This window comes from Leuresthes tenuis, unplaced genomic scaffold, assembly GCF_036924035.1.
Source record: "Leuresthes tenuis unplaced genomic scaffold, fLeuTen1.0.hap1 SCAF_1, whole genome shotgun sequence".
In the NCBI taxonomy this organism is placed as follows: domain Eukaryota; kingdom Metazoa; phylum Chordata; class Actinopteri; order Atheriniformes; family Atherinopsidae; genus Leuresthes; species Leuresthes tenuis.
In genome coordinates, this window is record NW_027325355.1 from 3,780,215 (window position 1) to 3,804,979 (window position 24,765).

General features: G+C 43.1%; 2 protein-coding genes and 1 long non-coding RNA gene across 3 annotated transcripts in view; 2 read left to right on the forward strand and 1 right to left on the reverse strand.

The window, feature by feature from the left end:
* The window catches only part of LOC140314142 (uncharacterized), a 206,422-nt gene that overhangs the window by 109,705 nt on the left and 71,952 nt on the right, over positions 1-24,765 (forward strand). The gene's annotated exons all lie outside the window — the stretch shown is intronic.
* Positions 536-14,120, reverse strand: LOC140292787 (uncharacterized). Its single transcript, XR_011912607.1, has 3 exons — positions 13,632-14,120; positions 11,440-11,615; positions 536-2,025 (listed from the first exon to the last, which is right to left on the reverse strand). It is a non-coding gene; the product is annotated as an uncharacterized lncRNA (long non-coding RNA).
* On the forward strand, positions 15,615-21,391 carry LOC140314664 (uncharacterized). The gene is made up of 4 exons (XM_072393195.1): positions 15,615-15,852; positions 16,792-16,947; positions 17,501-17,617; positions 19,621-21,391. Exons 1-4 carry the CDS (start codon positions 15,787-15,789, stop codon positions 20,653-20,655), a joined length of 1,374 nt encoding a protein of 457 aa, XP_072249296.1. The 5' UTR covers positions 15,615-15,786; the 3' UTR covers positions 20,656-21,391.

Here is a 24,765-nt window from a genome sequence, read left to right on the forward strand (position 1 = left end):
CATATCCAAAGCCATCCGATTTTGCCATGCCATAAGTGATGTTGGACCTAATTGCTCAGCAATACCTTTAAGAGCGTCCCTAGTGTAGTTTACAAAGCGCTGTTGGTTGTAATAGATGTAATTTATCCAATCGACATTCTTATTTATTGTTGCCCACCAGAAAAGAAAAGATTCAAATCCTGAAGCTATTTGGTTTCTAGCTTTGAACTCATCCGGAACCCCCCTAGGGACCCCAATGCTGTCCAAGTACACTCTGTTGTCAAATGAACCCCCAGGCGCAGTTGAACGTATTAGACGTCTCCGTCCCAGTCCCTCTGCAGAGAGATTCTTACTCACTGCCTTGAAATCCTCCAAGGCTAACAGATGGAAAGGCATCAGTAGTTGGGCCACTGCACAACTGCCTTGCCAATTGGGCGGAAGGACTGGCCTCAGTTTCCTATCCCCACACAGCCACCAGAGGTCTGCTCTCATGGAAGTCTGGTTCCGAAACCAAGATGCTGGGTAGTTACCTGCGTCCTGAGTAACATTGATGGATTCTTGACAATAATCTGACATGAGTGTACCCACATCCTTACTTGTACCCCTGTGAATGAAACATGTATAATTACCCTTATAAACCAACGCTAAGGGTGGTACATCTCTTTTCTTAACTGCTGGGAACAACAAAGAGATAGTTTTACATTGCTTTGTGATTGGTACAAAAGATTCATTATACAATTGTAATACACATTGTAAACTAGTGGGGTCAGATTGATGATGATCGCCTAAGTGAAATGGTACAGTTCCCAAGTATGGTCTGGCTTTAGCACATGCAATGCAATTAGATCGATTGTTTTGTCGTGCTGTATACACCATCCATTCAAGCCATTCATTACGATACTCCATAATCTGTTTCCAAGGCCAATTTGTCCTCGTAAGTTAGATCAGTGAGATATTTGATATGGCGCTCAGGGGGTGGTGTATTACTGAAGATGTTTGCATATTTGTAGGATTTGTTCTTGTGAGTTTTTTTTTCAATATCTGTTACCGTAATCATAAAGTTTCCGATCAAACCCTTTTTCATGTGAGCCTAACACCTGTGTCACTCGGTTTGGGTCTTTTTAAAGTTATAATGAGTGGATTGCATTCGTCAATCTTACAGTTTGGATCAAACTGCCCCTTAATGATGGATAAACGATCAGAAAGGGGGTCCGGGCCGGTTGATGCTTTTTGGGGTTTATAATTCCAAAGATGTGGTCCACTATTCGTTATTACAAAATTCCAACTGTTACATCGGCGATCCCCTGGAAATCTGGTACCTGCATAGGTTTCACAAATGTATTTTTCAGAGAATACATGGGCTTTCTGGTTGTCCTTACAGTTAATAACCGAGCAGAAATCAATCTCAGCCACTCCGTCCATTCCTGCAACAAAAAACAGGTTGACAATTTCTCTGTTGAATCTCATGGACCTTGTCTCTCTCTGGATCATCTGTGTGAAGAAGGTGGGAGGCAGAACAGTGGTATTTTCATATAACACTTTCTCCCTAGTTCCATTTATTTGTTTTTCATTCCAAATAATCGGGAGTACCAAAGTAAGAGCAATGACTAAAAGTACACAGCTGGTTCCTCTTAATCCACATAATCCCTCTAATCTGAATGGATGCCACGGCCGCTGCCTGTCCATTTCCCCTGTCTATTTTAGCCACACCCTATGTTCCCGTTTTAGCCGTTGTTTTCTTCACTGAGGTTGAGACGATCCCCCTCCTGTTGAGAGAATTCCCCTTTGTAGTCAGACTTATGCCTCAGAGAACTGTGGTGGGTAACAAATTTTTCCCTTCTTCTAAAAGCTGTGGCCTTATTAGTTTGCAATGGGATAAGTGAATCCAGGAAGTCCTTTCTGCTATTTTAGCTGCTGTGGGTGTTGTAAGTAATACCTGATATGGCCCTTCCCACCTTGGAGTTGACCAGTTCTTTTTCTTTATCACTTTGATGAGGATCCAGTCACCGGGTTTTACTGTCTTCAGCGCTTCCTCCACAGGTTCACCTGGAACAGAATTGACAGAAGAGATCTCTCTGCTTGTTAACATTTTCACCATGTAATCTGCTAGAGTTTCTTCTCTTTCTTCGTCATGTCTGGAGAATGGTTTAAATTGTGGGAGTAAAAATGGTCTGCCATACATAATTTCAAATGGAGTTAATCCTGTATTCGTTGGAGTTACATGCATGTTTAGGACTACTAGTGGTAAACAGTAAACCCAGTTCTTTTTAGTTTCTTCCATGATTTTCTTCAGTCTTGATTTAATTATTCTATTGTGCCTCTCCACCAAACCTGCTGACTGTGGATGATATGCACAGTGGTTTCTGAGATCTATCTGTAAGTTCTTTGCCATTAGAGAGATGATATTGTTTACAAAATGTGTCCCATTATCACTATAATTTTTTTCAGGAATTCCAAATCTAGGAATTATTTCTTTTACCAATGCTTTTGCTACTGAGAGTGCATCTGCCTGTGTACATGGAAATACTTCAACCCACTTGGAAAAAACATCGATTATCACCAAGCAGAATCGTTTCCCTTTACATTTATTTAGTTCAATGAAATCCATACAAATGTGTTGAAAAGGGTACGTTGGTTTGGGGAATTGTCGTCTTCTTGGTCTTAGATTGCCCTGTGGATTGTGTTTTGCACAGATTAGACACATTAGACAAAAATTCTTTGAATAATTAATGAAGCCATACGCGCTAAAGACTTTGTTTATTGTTGCAGCCATCCCTCCTGCAGAGACATGACATGGTCCATGACTCACTATTGCAGCACATCTAAATAAGCCTTTTGGCAGTATGGGCTTCCCTTCAGGTCACTCATATAAGTTTGATTGTGTGTTGTAAATGGCACCTTTATTTAGCCATTTCTGTTTTTCCGGTGTTGGGGCGGTTTTTTGCATATCACATAACACTTGATGGTTTATTCCTGTATCAGTTTCTTCTTTCGAGAACAGGAGGAGGTTCTCTGTAGGCAGCTGAGCAGCTTTTCTTGCTTCTTCATCTGCCTTTCTATTACCTTTTGAAACATAATCCGTGTTTTTAGTATGCGTAGTGCATTTACATACTGCTACTTTAGTAGGAAGCAGGATAGCATCTAATAATGCTAAAATCAAATTTTTATGATTTATAGCTTTTCCAGTAGAAGTTGTCATTCCCCTGTTTTTCCATTGTTGTGCAAAAACATGAACTGTTGAGAAAGCATATTGACTGTCAGTGTAGATATTCACAACCTTACCATTTCCTAATTTGCAAGCTTCCGTTAAAGCTACTAATTCGGCTGCTTGAGCAGAGAATTTCTTCGGTAGTGGTTGCTTTAAGAGAGTTTCAGTTTCAGTTACTACAGCAAAACCTGTAGCATTTGTTCCATCAGTATTCTTCTTGCTGGAACCATCTACAAACATAGTTATTTCTGCATTTTCATAGGGAGTATCAGTCAAATCCGGTCTGGGCAAAACACTGATAGATATTTCTGCTATACAATCATGTGGCTCCCCATCCTGTGAAGTAGGCATCAATGTGGATGGATTAAGTGTAGTACATCGTTCCACAGTGAGGTGTGGCTGTGAAAGGAGAACAGTCATGCAGGAGAGATGTCGGGAGGGGGATAGATACGAGATTTTGTTCTACAATAATATTACAGCCACAGCATGAGGTACTTTAAGTGTTAGTGGGTGAAATAACACAATGGCTGCTGGCCACTGCATCCAATCGGGAAGAGTAGTAGGCAATTGGTCTGGATTTTCCCCCATGTGCTTGAGTTAACACTGATGTCATATATCCCTCTTTGCAATCCACTGTTTAGACAAAGGGTTTTGAGTAATCTGGTAATCCTAGCACAGATGAACTGACTAACAGTTGTTTTATTTTTAAAAATGCCTCGTCTGCTTCTGGTGTCCATACTAAAGAATCTGTGGCAGCCAAGGGGGTGTAATAGATCAAGGCAGATAAGGGGGCTGTAATGAATGCATAGTTCGATATCCAACTCCTGCAAAAATTAATAACTCCCAGAAAGGACATCATTTGTCTTTTTTTTTTGGTTTTGGTGCTTGCAAGATTGCTGTCTTTCTCGCTTCATCTAAATGTCTGCCTTCTTGTGAGAGATCGTAGCCCAAGTATTTTACAGTAGTTTCCCACAGTTGTAATTTGTTTTTACTGACTTTGTGACCCTGTTCCGCCAAGAATTGCAAAAGCGCTAGTGTGTCTATTTTGCAGTCTTGTTCTGTCGGTGAAGCCAATAAAATGTCATCCACATATAACAACACTTGGCTGCCATTTGGAGGATTGAATTTGGCTAGGTTAGCTGACATTGCTTGAGAGAATATTGTTGGTGATTCACAATATCCTTGTGGAAGTCTGGTATAAGTGTATCTTTTCATTCTGTAAGTGAAAGCAAACCAAAATTGACTATCTGGGTGCACAGGTACAGAAAAGAAAGCATTACTTATATCAACAACAGTGAAGTACTTATTCCTCGGTCACAAATCATTTAACAGAGTATTTGGATCCGGTACTGTGGGGGCCCGTGGCACAACAGCTTTATTAACTGCCTGCAGATCCTGCACCATCCTCCAACCAGTGGAGGGAGGAGCCATTTTCACAGGAAACAATGGAGTGTTACATGGAGAGTCAGGACATTCCACTATAAAACCTGATTTAAGAGAAGCTTCCAAAATTGGACCTATTCCTTCCTCAGCCTCAGGTTTAAGTGGATATTGTCTTTGATGTGGCCTGAAAGAAGAAAGAGGAGTTATACAGACGGGTTCGACATTTTTTATTAGTCCCACGTCTGCTGCTCCCTTCGACCACAAGTGTTCTGGTAGCCCTTTTATTTCTGCTTCTTCACTTTCAGTGAGTGTGAAAATGGATCAGAATCTGCTTTTTTGTTGCCATATCTGTCCTTCTAGGTGCACATTTGGTTTTGCGTGTGTGGTCCAATTTAATGGACTAGTATATGCATCCAATATCTCGGAATATTCTATTCCTGGTTTTACTTCCTCCCAATCTGAGGCTTCTTCACATGCAGTCACAAACACACCTAAACGCCTCCAGTGGTCATCTGTGGATTTGAAGAGTGACACATGAGGTGCATTACATGATCTTAAAACCTTTCTCATGCTGGGGGAGAGTGAACAACTAGCTGCGCAACAACCCTCTTTATTCCAGTATAAGTGTTTCAATTTTAACATGGTCTGTTTTTCTTTGAAGAATTGTTTCTCATACTTTCTGTCAGGCCCTTGAGTGTATTTGTAATACATAGTGCAGTGTAATTCCTCTGGTGACCTGAGGGTGAGCTCTCCTGAGACGTGTTCTTTTGCTTTTTTAAGGAGTGGAAGCGCGATAGAACTGGGGCCTGTAGAAACAAGATCCAAACTATACCAGTATGAAGGTGGTCTCGCGAATGCTTCATTCGGACAACGGTTAACCCTTTTTCTTCTGGAACTATCCCTAGTTTCAATGCATGAAGTATGTCTATTCCCAGCAAATTACAGGGACACAGAGTGGACAAGACAACTTGACAATCAGCACTCACTCCAGTCCGTGCATCTTTTACTGTTAAGAGTTTTGATAAACGCTCAGGATGGCTCTTACCATTTGCTGATTTGACCCAAATAATTTCGTTGGATTTCTCAACTCCAGGAATGTCATCAGGGTGAATTACAGTTCGTGTTGCACCTGTGTCGCATAGAAAAGTCACCTCCGCCCCTAAAACATTCAGTGTAATCTCAGGTTTGACATCATACTGTAACATTAGTTCGATTCCCTCCAGGTTCAACACTTCCTCCATCCTGGTTACAGCTGGAGTTGTTTTCTCTTTATCTAGTCATAATTGACTCCCAACCTCATCCTTGCTCCTGCAGTCTTCAACTGTTGTTCATAAGGAGAGTCAACATCCCCATTTTCTGGCGGACTCAGTCCACTGTGGAATTCAAACACCTCTTTTAGTCTATGATTATATAGATCAACATCTTCCCATTCCTTCTGCACACAATGGTTAATTTGGTTCCAATCAGCCCGTTTTGTATATTTAGTTTCAGTTCGTTTCAGTAAAGCTTCAAATCTGTCGGCTAGATCTCTTGACTGATACTGCAAAACTGCTCCATGAGTATTAAGGGCACTCCAATCACCACGGATCACACACCAATCCGCTCTCATCACATTTCTCACTGCTTTTTCCAACTCCAAACCATTCAACCTGTAGCTCTCATACAGATTCTTTAGGCTACCTTTAAACCCCTTAACATTTACTTTTGGGTGTGGAATGTCCTCCGTTGCTTTTCTTACATCCTCAGCTGTCCATGGTCGGTAAACGTACATGAATTCACTTTCCTCCTCCCCCCCTCTCGGATTAGGTACTTGGATCATGGGCAAATTCTCAACGTCCTGGCTAGCTGGATCACGGTACACCTTCCATGCAGAACTAAAATTTTTCCCTGACCTAGTTACTTGTGTCTTATCTCTCTTTTAACACCTAACACCTCTTTTTGTTGCTTATCTATCTCCTTTTTTCTCTCTCTGATTTTCTCCTCTGTGCCTCAGTGAGCCAGGCCTTGGCCTGCACGAGACCGTTCTTTTTATTTTTATTTTTATTTCTACGGCCTGCTCTCTCGATATCTTTTACTAATTCTGCGCACTTTTCAACGTTGAAATTCTCTTCAAACCCAAATTTTCTCCCATCTGTCTAAATATTTAATATTTTCGGGGTTTTTCTGAAACATGATTTTAGCACTGCCACTTAACTTCCAGTTAGCTTTAAAACAGTTATTTCCCATACTGTACTCTTGCAGCTAATCAATTTTCAGTGGAGTTATTTTGAGTACTACTGAATGAAACACTACTTCTGTCGTTATGTCACGAGCAACAACCAGACTCCAATGTTTACTTCAACTCAGTTAGTCAGTAATACATTTTTCTGTCGTCACCATCAGCAACATCACACACCAGCAGCTGTTTCACTCTTATACAGACATAGCAAATAAACCAACACTGCAGCAAAGAAGGAAAAAACAACAATTTAACAAACAAATAATTCAGCAACCAGCCCTCTTAGCAAAACAAACAATTCTGTCACAAAGCAACAATTCAACAATGAAACAAACAATTTAACAAAAAAAACAGGCCCTTTACCATCAGCAACAACACACACACACAGCTGTTTTACTCCCATACATACATAGCAAATAAAACAACACTGCAGCAAAGACTTTAACAAACAATTTGACAAACAATTTAACAAATAACCATAGATGGGGGGCAAAAATTCAACAACCAGCCCATTTAGCAAACAAATGTTTTAACAACCAGACGTTCAACAAACAAACAATCAGACGTATGACACAAACAAAACTAAAATGGATTTAATTCTTGCGATATTTCATCGCAAACTCTCTTAAGAAAGATTCTGTTTCTAACGCGCGGCGCGGAGTTATTTATTCCTGTAGTCTTCTCACACAGACTATGGACTGACCTTTGCTGACTGCTTCTGCTATCCTGGTTTAATAAAACACACATAGACCTTTCACCTTTCCTGACTGCTTTTACAGTACCAGCTAAAAAGCTACTTACAGTACTAAAGGCTTTTTCTTTGATCCACCTTTGCTGACTGCTTCTACTATGGGTTAATCCAGCACAATTTACACACAGTTAACAGTTAAAAGGCTTATTTCCTTTGCCTCACCTTTTCTGACTGCTATTATGTTTTCATGGGTTAATCCTATACACAGTTAACAGTTAAAAAGCTGACCTTTTCTGACTGCTTCTTTTATGGGTTAATCCAGCACAATTTACACACAGTTACCAGTTAAAAGGCTGACCTTTTCTGACTGCTATTAGGTTTCTATGGGTTAATCCTATACACAGTTACCAGTTAAAAGGCTGACCTTTTCTGACTGCTTCTTTTATGGGTTAATCCAACACAACCCACACACGGTTACCAGTTAAAAGGCTAACTTTTTCTGACTGCTTCAATTGTGAGTGTTCCAACATAACTTATACACAGTTAAAGTTAAAAGGCTTCTTTACTAGGTTGCATTTGAAATAGTAATTTGAAATAGTAATAGTAATATCCATCATCTGCCGCTTATCCGGGGGTCGGGTCGCGGGGGCAGCAGCTTGAGCAGAGAAACCCAGACGTCTCTGTCCCCGGCCACTTCCTCCAGCTCTTCCGGGGGGACCCCGAGGCGTTCCCAGGCCAGCCGAGAGACATAGTCTCTCCAACGTGTCCTGGGTCTCCCCCGGGGTCTCCTCCCAGTGGGACGTGCCCGCAACACCTCCCCAGGGAGGCGCCCAGGGGGCATCCTAACCAGATGCCCGAGCCACCTCATCTGACTCCTCTCAATGCGGAGGAGCAGCGGTTCTACTCCGAGCCCCTCCCGGATGAGTGAGCTTCTCACCCTATCTCTAAGGGAGAGCCCAGACACCCTGCGGAGGAAACCCATTTCGGTCGCTTGTATTCGCGATCTTGTTCTTTCGGTCACTACCCACAACTCGTGACCATAGGTGAGGATGGGAACGTAGATTGACCAGTAAGTAGAGAGCTTCGCCTTCTGGCTCAGCTCCCTCTTCACAACAACAGGTCGGTGCAGAGCCCGCAATACTGCAGACGCCGCACCGATCCGCCCGTCAATCTCCCGCTCCATTTGTCCCTCACTCGTGAACAAGACCTACAAGAGATACTTGAACTCCTCCACTTGGGGAAGGATCTCATTCCCGACCCGGAGAGAGCATTCCACCCTTTTCCGGCTGAGAACCATAGTCTCGGATTTGGAGGTGCTGATTCTCATCCCAGCCGCTTCACACTCGGCTGCGAATCGCTCCAGTGAGAGCTGAAGGTCACGGCCTGACGACGCTAACAGAACCACATTATCTGCAAGAAGCAGAGACCCGATTCTGAGGTCGCCAAATCGGACACCCTCAACGCCCTGGCTCCGCCTAGAAATTCTGTCTATAAAAGTTAGGCACAGAATCGGTGACAAAGGGCAGCCCTGACGGAGTCCAACTCTCACCGGAAACTTATCCGACTTACTGCCGGCAATGCGGACCAAACTCTGGCACCGGTCATACAGAGACCGAACGGCCCCTATCAAGGGGTCCGGCACTCCATATTCCCGGAGCACCCCCCACAGGACTCCACGAGGGACACGGTCGAACGCTTTCTCCAAGTCCACAAAACACATGTAGACTGGTTGGGCGAACTCCCATGCACCCTCCAGGATCCTGCCGAGGGTATAGAGCTGGTCCACTGTTCCACGGCCAGGACGAAAGCCACACTGCATCTCCTGAATCCGAGGCTCGATTATCCGACGGATCCTCCTCTCCAATACCCCCGAATAGACCTTACCAGGGAGGCTGAGGAGTGTGATACCCCTATAGTTGGAACACACCCTCCGGTCCCCCTTTTTAAAGAGGGGGACCACCACCCCAATCTGCCAGTCAAGAGGCACTGTCCCCGATGTCCACGCGATGCTGCAGAGGCGTGTCAGCCAAGACAGCCCTACAACATCCAGAGCCTTGAGAAACTCAGGACGGACCTCATCCACCCCCGGGGCCTTGCCACCGAGGAGCTTTTTGACCACCTCGGCAACCTCACCCCCAGAAATGGGAGGCCCCGTCTCCGAGCTCTCCGACTCTGCCTCTTCCGAGCACGTGTTGGTAGGATTGAGGAGTTCCTCGAAGTACTCCCCCCACCGACTCACAACATCCCTAGTTGAGGTCAGCAAAGCCCCGTCCCCACTGTAAACAGTGTTGACTGTGAGCCGCTCCCCCCCCCCTGAGACGCTGGATGGTGGACCAGAATCTCTTCGAGGCCGTCCGGAAATCGTTCTCCATGGTCTCACCGAACTCCTCCCAGGCCCGAGTTTTTGCCTCAGCAACCGCCGAAGCCGCGGCCCGTCTGGCCTGTCGGTACCTATCAGCTGCTTCCAGGGTCCCACTGGCCAAAAAGGCCCGATAGGACTCCTTCTTCAGCTTGACGGCTTCCCTCACCACTGGTGTCCACCAGCAGGTTCGAGGGTTGCCGCCACGACAGGCACCGACCACCTTACGGCCACAACTCCGATCAGCTGCCTCGGCAATGGAGTCACGGAACATGGCCCATTCGGACTCAATGTCCCCCACCTCCCCCGGGATATGGTTGAAGCTCTGCCGGAGGTGGGAGTTAAAGCTCCTTCTGACGGGGGATTCTGACAAACGCTCCCAGCAGACCCTCACAATACGTTTGGGCCTGCCAAGTCTGATTGGCATCCTCCCCCACCAGCGGAGCCAACTCACCACCAGGTGGTGATCAGTTGACAGCTCCGCCCCTCTCTTCACCCGAGTGTCCAGGACATACGGCCGCAAGTCCGATGATACAACCTCAAAGTCGATCATCGAACTGCGGCAAAGGGTGTCCTTGTGCCAAGTGCACATATGGACACCCTTATGCCTGAACATGGTGTTCGTTATGGACAGTCCATGACTGGCACAGAAGTCCAACAACATAACACTACTCTGATTCAGATCGGGGGGGCTGTTCCTCCCAATCACACCCCTCCAGGTCTCACTGTCATTGCCCACGTGAGCATTGAAGTCCCCCAGCAGAACGAGGGAGTCTCCGGTAGGAGCATTCTCCAGTGCCTCCCCCAGAGACTCCAAAAAGGGTGGGTACTCTGAACTGCTGTTTGGCGCATAGGCACAAACAACAGTCAGGATTCGTCCCCCCACCCGAAGGCGGAGGGAGGCTACCCTCTCGTTCACTGGGGTAAACCCCAATGTACTGGCACACAGCCGGGGGGCAATAAGTATGCCCACACCTGCTCTGCGCCTCTCACCATGGGCAACTCCAGAGTGGAAGAGAGTCCAACCCCTCTCAAGAGGACTGGTTCCAGAGCCCAAGCCGTGCGTCGAGGTGAGTCCGACTATATCTAGCCGGAACCGCTCAGCCTCGCGCACCAGCTCCGGCTCCTTCCCCAACAGAGAGGTGACATTCCACGTCCCAAGAGCTAGCTTCAGTAGCCGAGGATCAGACCGCCAAGGCCTCCGCCTTCGGCTGCTACCCAGCTCACATAGCACCCGACCCCCTTGGCCCCTCCCACGGCTGGTGAGCCCGTCGGAAGGGGGACCCACGTCATCATTTCGGGCTATGCCCGACCGGGCCCCATGGGCACAGGCCCGGCCACCAGGCGCCCGCTGCCGGGCCCCACCCCCGGGCCTGGCTCCGGGGGAAGGCCCCGGTGTCCCATATCCGGGCAAGGGATCACGAGGTCCAAATTTTTTGTTCATCATAGGGAGTCGAAATAGTAATATTCTTAGGAAAATAGCAACGCCCCAATTTATTTAAAGGCCTCCAGTTTCCACCAATTGTTAGTTAATTAATCAAAATTTTCCCTAATAATCACACTATTTCTCACCAACAATAGTAACACAAAGGGTTCCTTACCATAAATCCACTGGTAAGTTAAACAACGAAGAATCCAGCGAGTCTGTCCACTGATTCAAAAATAGATCCTTTCACCTTTCCTCCAGCCAGTGGCAGCCGGCCTCTATCAGAAACTCTGCTGAGAGGACTTCAGTTAGGAATCCTGGACTCCCCCGTGCACGGTTTCAGCTCCGATTCTGGAAGGTGGAAAGGAGTTAGAATCCGGCTCGAAGGACCATTATGTCAGAAAAATTCTCTCAAAATTAGGCTCAGAGTCGCTGGATACGATTAACACAAAACATTTATTTCTTGCTGGAAAGAGACAAGTCCGCACAAATCCACACAACCTGTCGGGAAGATCGCTAAGAGTTGTCTCCCCGACAAAATGGTGCTCCAGCTATTTATGTTGTTTATGCTTGCTGATCACACAATGTTATGAGAAAAGGCGCTTTTCTCACCATTCATTATTATGGGAAGGAACATTCAATGTTATGGGAAAAGGTGCTTCTCTCCCCATTCCTTGTTATGGGAAGGAACATTCAATGTTATGGGAAAAAGGCATTTCTCACCAGTTAATATTATGGGAAAGACTAGTACAAGAGTCAAAACACTTTTGCTTGAATCATAGAAGAGGAAAAGATGGAGGGACTCTTCTGTCATAGTATAACTATATCATTTTTCCAACGGACGTCTAAAGCGTTCAACTGTGCCTGGGGGTTCATTTGACAATAGAGTGTACTTGGACAGCATTGGGGTTCCTAGGGGAGTTCCGGATGAGTTTAAAACTAGAAACCAAATAGCTTCAGGGTTTGAATCTTTTCTTTTCTGGTGGGCAACAAAAAATAAGAATGTTGATTGGATAAATTACATCTATTACAACCAACAGCGCTTTGTAAACTACACTAGGGATGCTGTTAAAGGTATTGCTGAACTGAAAATGTTCGGAACTTTTTCCAAGGCCCTGGAGGGTCTCACATCACTCTCGGCAGAACTGATAGCGAACTCAGGGATCAACGACCCCTTCACGGACATGTTGGAGAGATGGTTTGGCCGATGGAGTGGACTAATTACATCCGTCCTGCTATCTCTGTCGGTTTGTTCAGCCATAATAATCATCTGTGGTTGTTGTTGTATCCCATGCTTGTTCTTATGGGGTTTAAAATAAAGCTATAGAAAAAAAAAATCAGGTTCAGTTTTAGGTCCAACACCTTTTGATCTTTATATGCTTTCCATTATTTCCATAATTAGGCTGATAACACCCAGCTTTACATGTCCCCAGGCCTGTAGGTCATCTTATAAATTGTATCTCTGCTATTAAAACATGAATGGAAGAAGATTTTTTACAGCTCAACCACGTCTGTGGAACAGAAGATGTTAATGCTTTTAAAGCCAAACTAAAGATCACCTTTCTGACCTGGATTCTATTGGAGTTCATATTCCTTTTACTTCTGCTCACACCTTTTTACCTTGTTGTGATCATTTCGAGATGATGCTGCAGCTTTGCAGCTTTTACCATTTTTTTTTATGTTTGAGCTGCAAAGTGTAACGACCTTTGATGGATGAGGACTCAAAACCCACAACTCAAGGAAGGTATGTAAAAAAAGGGTTTATCTAAAAAAAAAAAAAACTAAAGACACTCACAGGGAGGATAATTACAACGAAGATTATCTTTATCTTAACTCGCTTGACGGACATAGGTGACTTTTCAGCAGGGCTTCTCCTGCTGAAAACTGACTGCACTCTATGTCCGTCCCTATAAGTCTTTACTGCAAGGAGTGATATTGACCAAATTCACTGTACATGCATCTAGTAAACACAGAGAATGTTACACAGAATGTAAAGGCAAACCGTTAGTTACAGTTCTATATATACTGCATTATTGTATTCATAATTATACTCTTAAAAGTACAAGTTATCCAAAAAGTTACTTCAGTAAATATAAGTCGTTATTACCCACCTCTGATAACACTTGCTGATTTCTCATTGTGTCATATGATTGCCATCTAATGTGACATTAAAACTATCTACATTCTTTCTGCTTTCATTTCCTACTCTTCATAAAAATGTTTAACTTTTTTTTTATCTGCGTCGTTCTTTTTCAGTAGCCTCTTCACTTGGGCTACAGGACATTTTGACATTGCACAGTAAAAAACATTTCTCTCCATGCTGGTAGCTGACCCGTATATTATATCTACGAGTAGACCAACGCTTACTTCTTCTGAACTGATGCGCTGATGTGCGTTCCCGTCGGGGGCACTTGTTTTTTGGTAAGCAGTCTCTTTTCGGCACTACACCAGAAGCAGGTGTCACGTAGTACGCCCGGGGAACGTCATCAATTTCAGCTCCTCCACTCAATGAAGCAAGCCGCCCCCTCTGGTACTCACACAGAAGTAATTATGAGCAGGATAAGAATATGACATAGTAAACTGAATAATACACTTAAGATAATGGGGAAACATCCAACTGGGCAGTGTAGCTGTGGGCAGAGGGAGACAGTGAACATGTGATGATAGCATCCTAGATATGGAAGGGAGAGGGAAAGAATGAAAATAGAGCTGCAGAACACAGGAATAAGAGAATATAATCTGAAAGTTATAGTAGAATAAAGAAGGGAGGAAAATAATCATAAGATTCCTGGTGTCAACTGGAATAATTAAAATAATATAGAAAAGAATAACTAGAAAGAATTTTAGTCCAGTAGATGGCGGCATATGCAACATCAAGGATGCCAGCTGCCATTAAAAATCAAATAATAATAATAAGAAGTACTTACACACGAAATCATTCACTCATGTCCTACTCCCTACTCCCTATATAGGAAAATAAATGTAGTGCACTCTATAGTGAGCTCAACAGAGAAATCTTTCGGACACCATCTCGGCGCCGGTAATTAAGTCATCGCTGTTGCACAATGAAAACGTTACATTAATGTCGTCTCACGCAATCTTGTCTGTTTACAATTGCATTTTTGTTAAATTGGAGGCTTTTGATTACTGTCATGTAATTTTTATTTTCGTATTTTGTTTTCTATCTAAGCATATTTTTATATTTTATTATCTTGGCTCTTTAGTAACAGCAAGTTACAGAGTGGAAAATTCACTAGGAAAAAAACAACATACTGTTATCTAGAAAACTCTGGTAGCTCTATCGAAATGCCGTCTTCCATCAATCTGACCGTGTTTCTTATAACTATAATTATTCAATCTATGATGATACGGAGAAGAATTGGAATTGCGAGAGAGAGTGAAGGGAGAAGACGTGCTGCTCTTGTAAGACTAGCAAGAAGTGTTAGCCTGCTTTTTACTGCCTTTTTAATTAGAGTAATATATATTTTTTAATTCTCTGAACAATAAACTACCCTTCGTCAAACTACAATCCCTACGTGCGAAACTTCCTGAACCTTAGGCAGCTCCTTTATTTACAGTCTCACAATATTGGACAAACTGAGTAATCCAGTTGTGTCTGAGTAGTCAGATTCACTCAGCTTTTATTCACACACTGTACTAGACATCATTAATAAATGGCGAATTAAGCTTTACTTATTAAACGACCTATGTCAATTTTCTAGATAAACCTGCAACCATATCTATTCCTAAAGTTTAAACATTCATTCGGCGTCTGTCTGCCATCCCTTACTAGCAGCCCAGAAATTTTTTGGCAATGCATTATGGCATATCTTGCTCCGGTTGGAGACCATCGGACAGTGTTGCTAGGTGTACGATAATTGTCGTATTTGTAAGATAATTTTGCCCTGTGTACGATCAACAATCCCCCAAAAAATGCGATAATTTGACCATTCTGTAAATGTGTGGTTGTTATCAGCCTGTCGCAACTGTCTGTTGGATTTTTTTGTGAACACTGAAGGCATTTGCATTTACATGAGACAAGTTTCAAGCCAATCGTGCTTTTCTATGTGAGCTACGAGTGACGTGCATGCGTTTGCCTCAGAAGTTCCTAACAGTAGGTGGCCTTCAGGCCTCATGAGCTCATTTGGCTCATTAGGTCCCAGTCGTCATTGTTTACGGGGACATTTACTAAAGCAACTGTGGGGCTGCTGATGCTCAGCCGTGAGTGTCTGTTAGACGCTGTTCTACACTAGAGTGAAATTAGCGCATCACTAGACTAGTTTTCCTCAAAATACGACAATTCTATGTCTCTGGTATGATCATACTACATTTCCCACCTGGCAACACTGCCATCGGATGCGCACTACATTTCGCGTTGAATTGTGGGATACATTGAGTGCATTATATAGTGAGCATCAAAAATCCCTTAACGGACACCACTACAAAATGGCGTGGTCCCTATACAATGAACTATATCGTGGTTAGGGAGTGATTTTTGACACAGCCATAGACATATACGTCTATGCTTACATACACGTTTCGAAGCCTCAGCACATCTGCGAACATCGCTCCAGGAAGCTGCACGCAGGTAAGACCAGAAAAGAATACATGTAGCGGTCAAACATTTGCAGAATTGTCTTCAAAGTGCTATAAATCATTGGTTTGATTCCTGCACTTGGACACTGGCAGCCAGAACAAGCACCAGAGAGTGAAACCGTTAAAATAACCTGGCTGCTATTCATATTTAGCATGTCCTGCTAATGCTAATGCTAATGCTCTACAAACCGTACTATAAGCAGTGCACAATACCAGAAACACAACCTCAGCTATAGATGTCAATAAGCCGGCCAGATGGACAAATACAATAGAGCTTTATCATTTTACCTATGTGTGAAACAGACTTCTGTCCCTTTTTCTTACTCTTTTCTTATATTTTGGATCAATAACAGACACACATTAGGCCCATATCGTGGTCTAAACCAATCAGAGATAGTGAAGGGCGGGACCTCCCTCTGATTGGTCGTGATTTAGATATTCGTGTACGTGTGTATCAACGTTTGAATGCGTGTGCTGCGGTCAGACAGAGAGAGGTGAGTGGCCTCGGCCCATCAGATTTAGAATGGAAATTGCCGCGGATGATAAACTGAAAAGAACTCTTGACAACTTTTTCGTGAAGACTGTTAAATTAAGGCCTGGTTCGTCCGGAAGTCATAACCAGGGTCTCAAGCATTGAGCGTGACAGTCACGTTTATCGGTCTTTTGTCACGCACTCCCGCCACACACCGTATTGTATTCATATATAATATGAATTTCTCTGGCGCGCCGCTATGGAAACGGCAGGAAATAAACACGACTCCCACGAATTAAATTCAGTTTTATTTATATAGCGCTAAATTACAACAAATATCGTCTCAAGTCACTTAAATAATATAGTCCAATTCAAGACGATTGGAGATAAATTCATTGTAATCATAAGCCAATGAAATCCAATTAATTAATTTAGAAATAATCCAATTCAATCATATAGAGCCAATTCAAAAACAACATCCCAGCTGAGGAAACCAACGGATTGCACCAAAACTTCTCTTCAGTCCAATCTCCCGTCCTGAGCGTGCCTGTGGCAACTGTGGAAAGGAACGACTCCCTTTTAACAGGAAGAAACCTCTGGCAGAACCAGACTCAGGTAGGGTGGCCACCTGCCTCGACCAGCTGGGGTTTGGTCTCTTCATGTTACATACTGCTCAATTTTTTTTACTTTGCACAGCATTCCAGAGAGGAAAGGTGTGACAGATGAGGTCTCCCAGCAGTAGCAGCTTAACTATGGGATGTTTCAGGATTACCTGAGCCATCCCTAACTATAAGCTTGATCAAAAAGGAAAGTTTTAAGCCTAATCTTAAAAGTGGAAAGGGTGTCTGCTTCCCGGACATTTACTGGAAGCTTATTCCACAAGAGAGGGGCCTGATAACTGAAGGCTCTGCCTCCCATTCTACTTTTAGAAACTCTGGGAACAACAAGTAAACCTGCAGTTTGGGAGTGAAGTGCTCTGTTAGGAAAATGTCTTACAATGACATATTTTAAGATATGATGGAGCTCGGTCATTAAGAACTTTATATGTGAGGAGAAGAATCTTAAATTCTATTCTGAATTTAACAGAATTTTAAATATTTTTAACTTTGACCTAGTGTGGTTTAACATGCTGCATGCCACAGCTGAATCTTATTGTATTTACTCACAGTTGCAGACAGAGTCCATCAGTCGGAGGACCAGGACCAGGATGGAGCAGCAGAACCAGGATCCAAACCCCTCCACTAGGAACAGAGCCAGCTCATCCTCTGGTTCCACCGGGCTACAGGTCAGTGTGGAGGATGCTAAAGACAGGAGGAAGAGTGTCAAAGCTCTGTGTATCCTCTGATCGTTCTGCTTTTCCATCACATGTGGAGAAAGTGTCAAAGTTAGTGTTTTTCTCTGTTAAAAACAGCAAAGTGTTCCTGGTTTCATCTCCTCTCTCTGATACAGATGTGCTTAGACTGAACATGTGCTGCAGGCTGAATGATCTGCTTGAAGAAAATCGGTGGGCAGATTGTTGTGGTGGGACGTTTTCTGGCTCTCAGTCTTCAGATTTGAGAGGTTCAGGAGCTAATCTTCATTATTTGTGTTCAAAGTATCTGAATTACATGAATTAAACCTGGTGGTAATACTTCTGGGTCTTTAATGGTTTGATGACAGGTTTGTAGAACTCTCTACCTCAGGGTAAAGAGTTATTTTAGAGAGAAACAAAGGTTGAGTTAAAACAGTGTTTCTCTGATGGCTGTTGAGCTTAATGGCTGCAGACCTATGGGTTGTAAGCTGGAACAAAGGGTTAGTGTAAAGAATGTCATGTATTACCACCACTGTTACTTTTATTAATTTAAACCAGGGGTGCCCAACCTTTTTTGACCTAAGATCTACTTTTCAAGTTCAGCAACCACCCGAGATCTACCAGTCCAGTGTCAATATCACAAACCCACACCCATCATTTCCAACCTGCAGTAACTAACCACACAACACTTTTTCTTGTTGTCACACAACCACTACACATCACATCAAAACCCCTCCCTCTCTCAAACACACACACACACACACGCACACAAATAAGTTGATCCAGAAAGAGCTGTCAGGTTCAAGGCACATCTTCTGAGTCTGGGATACTTCTCCTCCACCAGTAGTTTCCAGAACACTACATGCTCTCCAGGTTGATCTAAAAAAGTGATTTGACTTTGGCAGCAATGTCATCAACATCAATACTTGTACCAAATGGATAACAGCTGGTTAAAGGCTCAATGGCTCCAAAGTCAGTAAAACGCCTCTCAAACTCAGACAAGATGCTCTGAACATGCTCCTGATAATGTGCACTGTCAAGCTGTGTCACACCTTTACCTTAACGTTGTACTTCTGCTTGCATGTGAGGGAAGTTGTGCAGGTTACCACTCTGCAGCCTGCTTGACATCAGCTGTATCTTGCTTTTAAACTTGTTCACTGAATTCATCATGTTGAACACATCTTTATCCTTGCCCTGCAGCACTAAATTCAGTTCATTGAGCTCACCAGTGAGATCATTGAGGAAAGATCAATCGAAAAGCCAATTTAGCTTGGTATTGTAATCCACATGTTTTGAAAACTTCAGGAACTCCTTGATTTCAGGGAACAGCTCCATAAATCTGGTAAAACTTTCCCTCTGCTTAACCACCTAACATCCGTGTGAAGCAGCAGGTCTGTGTGCTCAGCATCATTCTCCTCTAAGTGAGCATGGAAAAGCCTTCTCTGCAGACTCCTGGCCTGAACTGAACACACAATCTTCATCGCAATATTCATCACGTCTTTCATATTTAAAATCTTTCCACACAACGCTTGCTGGTGAATTATACAATGATCATTCAAGATATCCAAGAATGATTCACTTTCTTTGCACAGTGCAATGAACCCACTAGTGCGGCCCATACCGCTGCCTCGAGAAAGGCTTCCTTCACAATTTTGCCGTCTTTGAATGGCTTCTTGTGTTTAACAAGGACGTGACTGACGCAATAGGAAGCAATAATTGCGGCATAATGAGATAATTGAGTGAAAGCTGCCCCGCTGAACATAGTGGGTCTTGGCTCGTTTTCCCTCAGCCGTGTTAATGTTTAGGAGTGTGTAACCGCTCTGATCGCAAGCTGCTTGTTACAGGTTGACAGCTGTCAATTTTCTGTCATGCATGTCACACGCAACCTTAAGTTAAACGTGATCTACTTTTTTCCAGTGTTACAGAATTCACAGTAAAGCTGACTTTGACTTAGACTTTGAACAGAATCTAAGTCTTCTGCCTCTCTGTCATTGCAGAAACGTATAGCCCAAGAGGGATCCAGATGGCACTGCTGTAAGCACTGTGGGGAAGTTTACAAAAGATCATCACAGCTGAGGTATCATCAGAGGCTTCATACTGGAGAAAAATCGTACAGCTGTGGTCAGTGTGGAGCAGCTTTCACTACATCTTCTCATCTTAAGACACACCAACGTATTCACACAGGAGAGAAACCTTACAGCTGTGATCAGTGTGGAGCAGCTTTCGCTATAATATATAACCTAAAGACACACCAACGTATTCACACAGGAGAGAAACCATACAGCTGTGGTCAGTGTGGAGCAGCTTTCACTAAATCTTCTCATCTTAAGACACACCAACGTATTCACACAGGAGAGAAACCATACAGCTGTGGTCAGTGTGGAGCAGCTTTCACTACATCTTCTCATCTTAAGACACACCAACGTATTCACACAGGAGAGAAACCTTACAGCTGTGATCAGTGTGGAGCAGCTTTCGCTATAATATCTAGGCTAACGAGACACCAACGTATTCACACAGGAGAGAAACCTTACAGCTGTGATCAGTGTGGGGCAGCTTTCGCTATAATATATAGCCTAAAGACACACCAACGTATTCACACAGGAGAGAAACCTTACAACTGTGGTCAGTGTGGGGCAGCTTTCACTCAATTATGTCATCTTAAGACACACCAACTTATTCACACAGGAGAGAAACCTTACAGGTGTGGTCAGTGTGGAGCAGCTTTCGCTACAATATATAGCCTAAAGATACACCAACGTAGTCACACAGGAGAGAAACCTTACAGCTGTGGTCAGTGCGGGGCAGCTTTCACTCGGTTATCTCATCTTAAGACACACCAACATATTCACACAGGAGAGAAACATTACATCTGTGGTCAGTGTGGGGCAGCTTTCACTAGATCTTCCAGTCTTAAGAGACACCAACGTATCCACACAGAAAAGAAACCTTATATCTGTGGTCAGTGTGGGGAAGCTTTCACTCGAGTATCTAGTCTAAAGAGACACCAATGTACTCCCACAGATAAATGATTGGTTTAAATCAACAACCTATTTTACGGCAGATAAGAAAACATTCATCCAGGAGAAGCAACAGGAACTACCAATCAGAAGCCTTTTCTTTCTTCAGATTAAAAATCTTTTGTGTGGATTACCACCTTTCTCTTGTCAGGACTTTTGCTCTGAATGTTCTGTGAGTAGCACATGTTTGAAGAATGATTGAAAGTAATTAAAATATGTTTTCATTGTTTTAACTGTGGACAGATCTCCCACCGTTCAAGACAAACATGGCAACAATTGTGAGTTGATGAACAGAACAATATACAATCTGTTTGAAACTAGAGACATGTTTTATTCTCTTATACTATACATATTTGTTTTGTTTAAAGTTATAATTCACAAAGTCACATTGCACCAGCTGTGGGTATTTATGTAAACATACAACATTTGTAGAAGCAACATATAATTTCAGTTTGATGTGAAGTCTAACTTTCCACTCATCTGTATTTCATTGTTCTGCATTTTATTGAAGGTCAGATGTCAACATTTCTCATGCTTTTCATGTTCTTGCTAATGAGCTATTTTTTTAAGAAAATGTGTGTTTGGTTACGAGGGAAAGTTGGACTTATATTCCCCAAAGACCCAGAAATCTTTAACAGTCTGAAAAAGGTTTGGATTTGTTCCCTGTACTTTCCAGACAACTGTTTAATGACTGAAGTTGAAAGTTAAGGCTGTTCCAACACTAAAAGGGCACAAGGCTCAACTTCAAGCTGTGAAACTGTTTCAAATGTCTGTTGTGTTGGTGTCAAGAAAATTCTCTCAAAATGACTCAGAGACAATTAACACAAAACATTTATTTTCACAGCAAGGTGTCTGCATGACATATCAGGAAACTGACACAGAGTTGTCTGAGTTAAAAAGATTATACTATTGCTATTTATGCCACACAAGGTCATGAGACGTTTAGATAGAAGCTGAAATAAGATAGATAGGCCTTCTACAGCACCCTTGACCCCCTTGTACCTGTGACGGTCCTTAAACAATACGTGGAACAGGACAATGAGAGTTAAACAGTTCTCAGCCCCACCACAAAATCTTTTCATTCATTCGGATTAAATCATCCTTTCTTCATCATATTCTCATTAATGATCAGAGCTGAGTGAGATTTCTTTGAAAAGACAGAATAAACAGGACTTGATGGCTTTCAGTTTTCTTCCAGAGCAGAAATCACAGGCCACAGCTTCAGGTCCAGCATGGCAGAGATCAGCAGGAGCAGCTTGGAGTCCAGTCTTCTTCAGCTGCTTCACTAAATCAGCTAACATGGTGCTTTTCTCCAGGACAGGCCTTGGTGTGAAAGTTTTCTTGCATTGAGGGCATTTGTGAATTCCCTTCTTATTCTTTCCATTCCAGTAGCCTTTAATACAGTTCATGCAGTAGCTGTGTCCACAGGGAATAGTCACCGGATCCTTCAGTAGATCCAGACAGATCGAACAAGAGAAGGTTTCCAGGTCCAGTTTCACACTTTTCTGAGCCATTTCCTCCCTTTGGCAGAGCAGTGTGTGACTCTGAGAGCAGAAACACCGTCTGTGCTGTGATATAAAACTAATTCCACCTCCTTTTGTTGCAGCTGATCTTCACTTAAGAGCTCCTCTACTATCACACAATGGTTTCACACATCCTCCCACCTTCAGATCAGTTTGGGGAGGGAACAAGGAAGTTTCCGCTTGAAATTTATAAATCATGATCTTCTTCTGAAATCTTCACCTAAATCTTCTCCCTGGTGCATTCAAGTGCGTGACATGAAACATGAGCTCTCATACGGCTGTTGGACTTCAGAAGAGGTAAAAACCTGCAGAGTTGAGCTGCCTGAAAACTAAAGCTGACCCCTAACCTGCAAACTTTCTGTACTCCTGGCTGGCTGGACCAGAGTCCAGAGAAGAGTCCAATATTAGCTCTTAACTCACATGTAGATTTGACCTATTAAAGGTTTGTTAAGACTGCATTGTCATTTCAACAATTGTCATCTCAAGGCACTTAAATAATATAGTCCAATTCAAGCCAATTGGAATTCAATTAATTAATTTCAAAATAATCAAATTAATTCATGTAGAGCCAATTAAGAAATAATATCCTAGCTAAGGAAACCAACAGAATGCACTGAAACTTGTCTTCAGTCTAATCTCCCGTCCTGAGCGTGCCTGTGGCGACTGTGGAAAGGAACGACTCCCTTTTAACAGGAAGAAACCTGGCAGAACCAGACTCAGGAAGGGTGGCCATCCGCCTCGACCAGCTGGGGTTTGAGAAGACAGAAAAGAGGGAAAAGAGGGGGGAAAAACACCATAACGCCATTCAAAGGACACCTGTTGGAACAGGGAAACAGAAATTAATAACCACAATAATGTCACATGTACATAATAGCAATTGAGAAATTAAACAGGGGGAAAAAGAGAGCAAAGTGAGGAAAGGTGTGACAGATGAGGTCCCCCAGCAGTCTAAGCCTATAGCAGCTTAACTATGGGATGTTTCAGGATTACCTGAGCCATCCCTAACTATAAGCTTTATCAAAAAGGAAAGTTTTAAGCCTAATCTTAAAAGTGGAAAGGGTGTCTGCTTCCCGGACATTTACTGGCAGCTTATTCCACAAGAGAGGGGCCTGATAACTGAAGGCTCTGCCTCCCATTCTACTTTTAGAAACTCTGGGAACAACAAGTAAACCTGCAGTTTGGGAGCGAAGTGCTCTGTTAGGAAAATATCTTACAATGAGATCTTTAATATATGATGGAGCTCAGTCATTAAGAGCTTTATATGTGAGGAGAAGAATCTTAAATTCTATTCTGAATTTAACAGGGAGCCAATGAAGAGAAGCTAAAACTGGAGAAACATGATCTCTCCTGTTAGTTCTCATCAGAACTCTGGCTGCAGCATTTTGGATCAGCTGGAGGCTTTTCAGAGAATATGTGGGACAGCCCAATAATAAGGAATTACAGTAGTCCAATCTTGAAGTAACAAATGCATGAACTAGTTTCTCTGCATCACCCTGAGACAGGATGTTCCTGATTTTAGCAATATTACGAAGGTGAAAGAAGGCAGTCCTAGAAACCTGTTTTATATGTGCGTCAAATGATAAATTCTGGTCAAAAATAACTCCAAGGTTCCTCACTGTAGAACTAGAAGCCAAGGATCCAGCTGTCTGTGTAAAACTGATACTGATAAAATGTTAAAAGTCTCCTGTGTGTCTGTATCAGCTCCAGCAGTGGTGCTGTAATGGTGATGATGGGATGAGACATGAATACCACAGTTTTTCATCTTTACAGTTAACTGGAGTTGATTTATCTATTGTCAGGAACCAAAATAAAACTAAATTGTAAAAAGCTCAGGCTGAGATTATGACTTCTGTGTTGTTAGGTTCGGTTTCGACCCAGTTACAAAAATAAGATTATAAAGCAATAATTAGAGCCACAGATGACATCATCAGTGCACTGTCAGCCAACACACTGACAGCCAGCTCCTCTCCTCATCATGTGAGCTTTAGGGGATTCTCATTTTGCCTTGTTATCCAGTTTACCTGCACAGAAACAGAACAAGCAAAGACGGGCATGTCCACACATGTGAGCTCAGTTCAGTGTGGAGTTGGTGACCTGCAGAGTGCACATCTCCAATGTGCAGCACGCCAAAATGAAAAGAAGATTCTCAGTGAGAGAAGTTCTGCATCATATTTCTGGTGAAAATGAGGGAGAGGACACAGAGCAGCATGGAGATAAGGATGAGCAGGTTTCTGAGGAGGAAGACAAAGTGGAATATCATCCAGAAGACACTCATCTGATGAGGAGGTCACCGGTGCTGAAGCTGCTCCTGCTGAAAGACTCAAGTCCAAAAATGGTAAGATGTGTTGGAGCTCAGTACCTCATGATGTACATGATGGCAGGGCAGCTGCTGCAGATGTCATCAAAATGACTCCTGGAATCACAGGGTTTGCTGTGACCAGAATCAGTGACATCAACACATGTTTTGAGCCATTTATGCCATTAAAAAGAGTCAAACCTTGAAGGAACAAAAGTCCATGGCAACATGTGGAAAGACACTGATGAGGAACACCTGGATGCTTCTTCTTTTTGCTGGAGTGCACAGATCCTGCAATGAGGC

Bases quoted from the DNA above. Each gene is read 5' to 3' on its own strand.
- LOC140314664 (XM_072393195.1), top strand. From the start codon at position 15,787: ATGCTTACATACACGTTTCGAAGCCTCAGCACATCTGCGAACATCGCT. The intron at 15,853-16,791 runs GTAAGACCAGAA...TCAATCATATAG, and splicing joins CTCCAGGAAGCTGCACGCAG to AGCCAATTCAAAAACAACAT. The intron at 17,618-19,620 runs GTCAGTGTGGAG...CTGTCATTGCAG, and splicing joins CTGGTTCCACCGGGCTACAG to AAACGTATAGCCCAAGAGGG.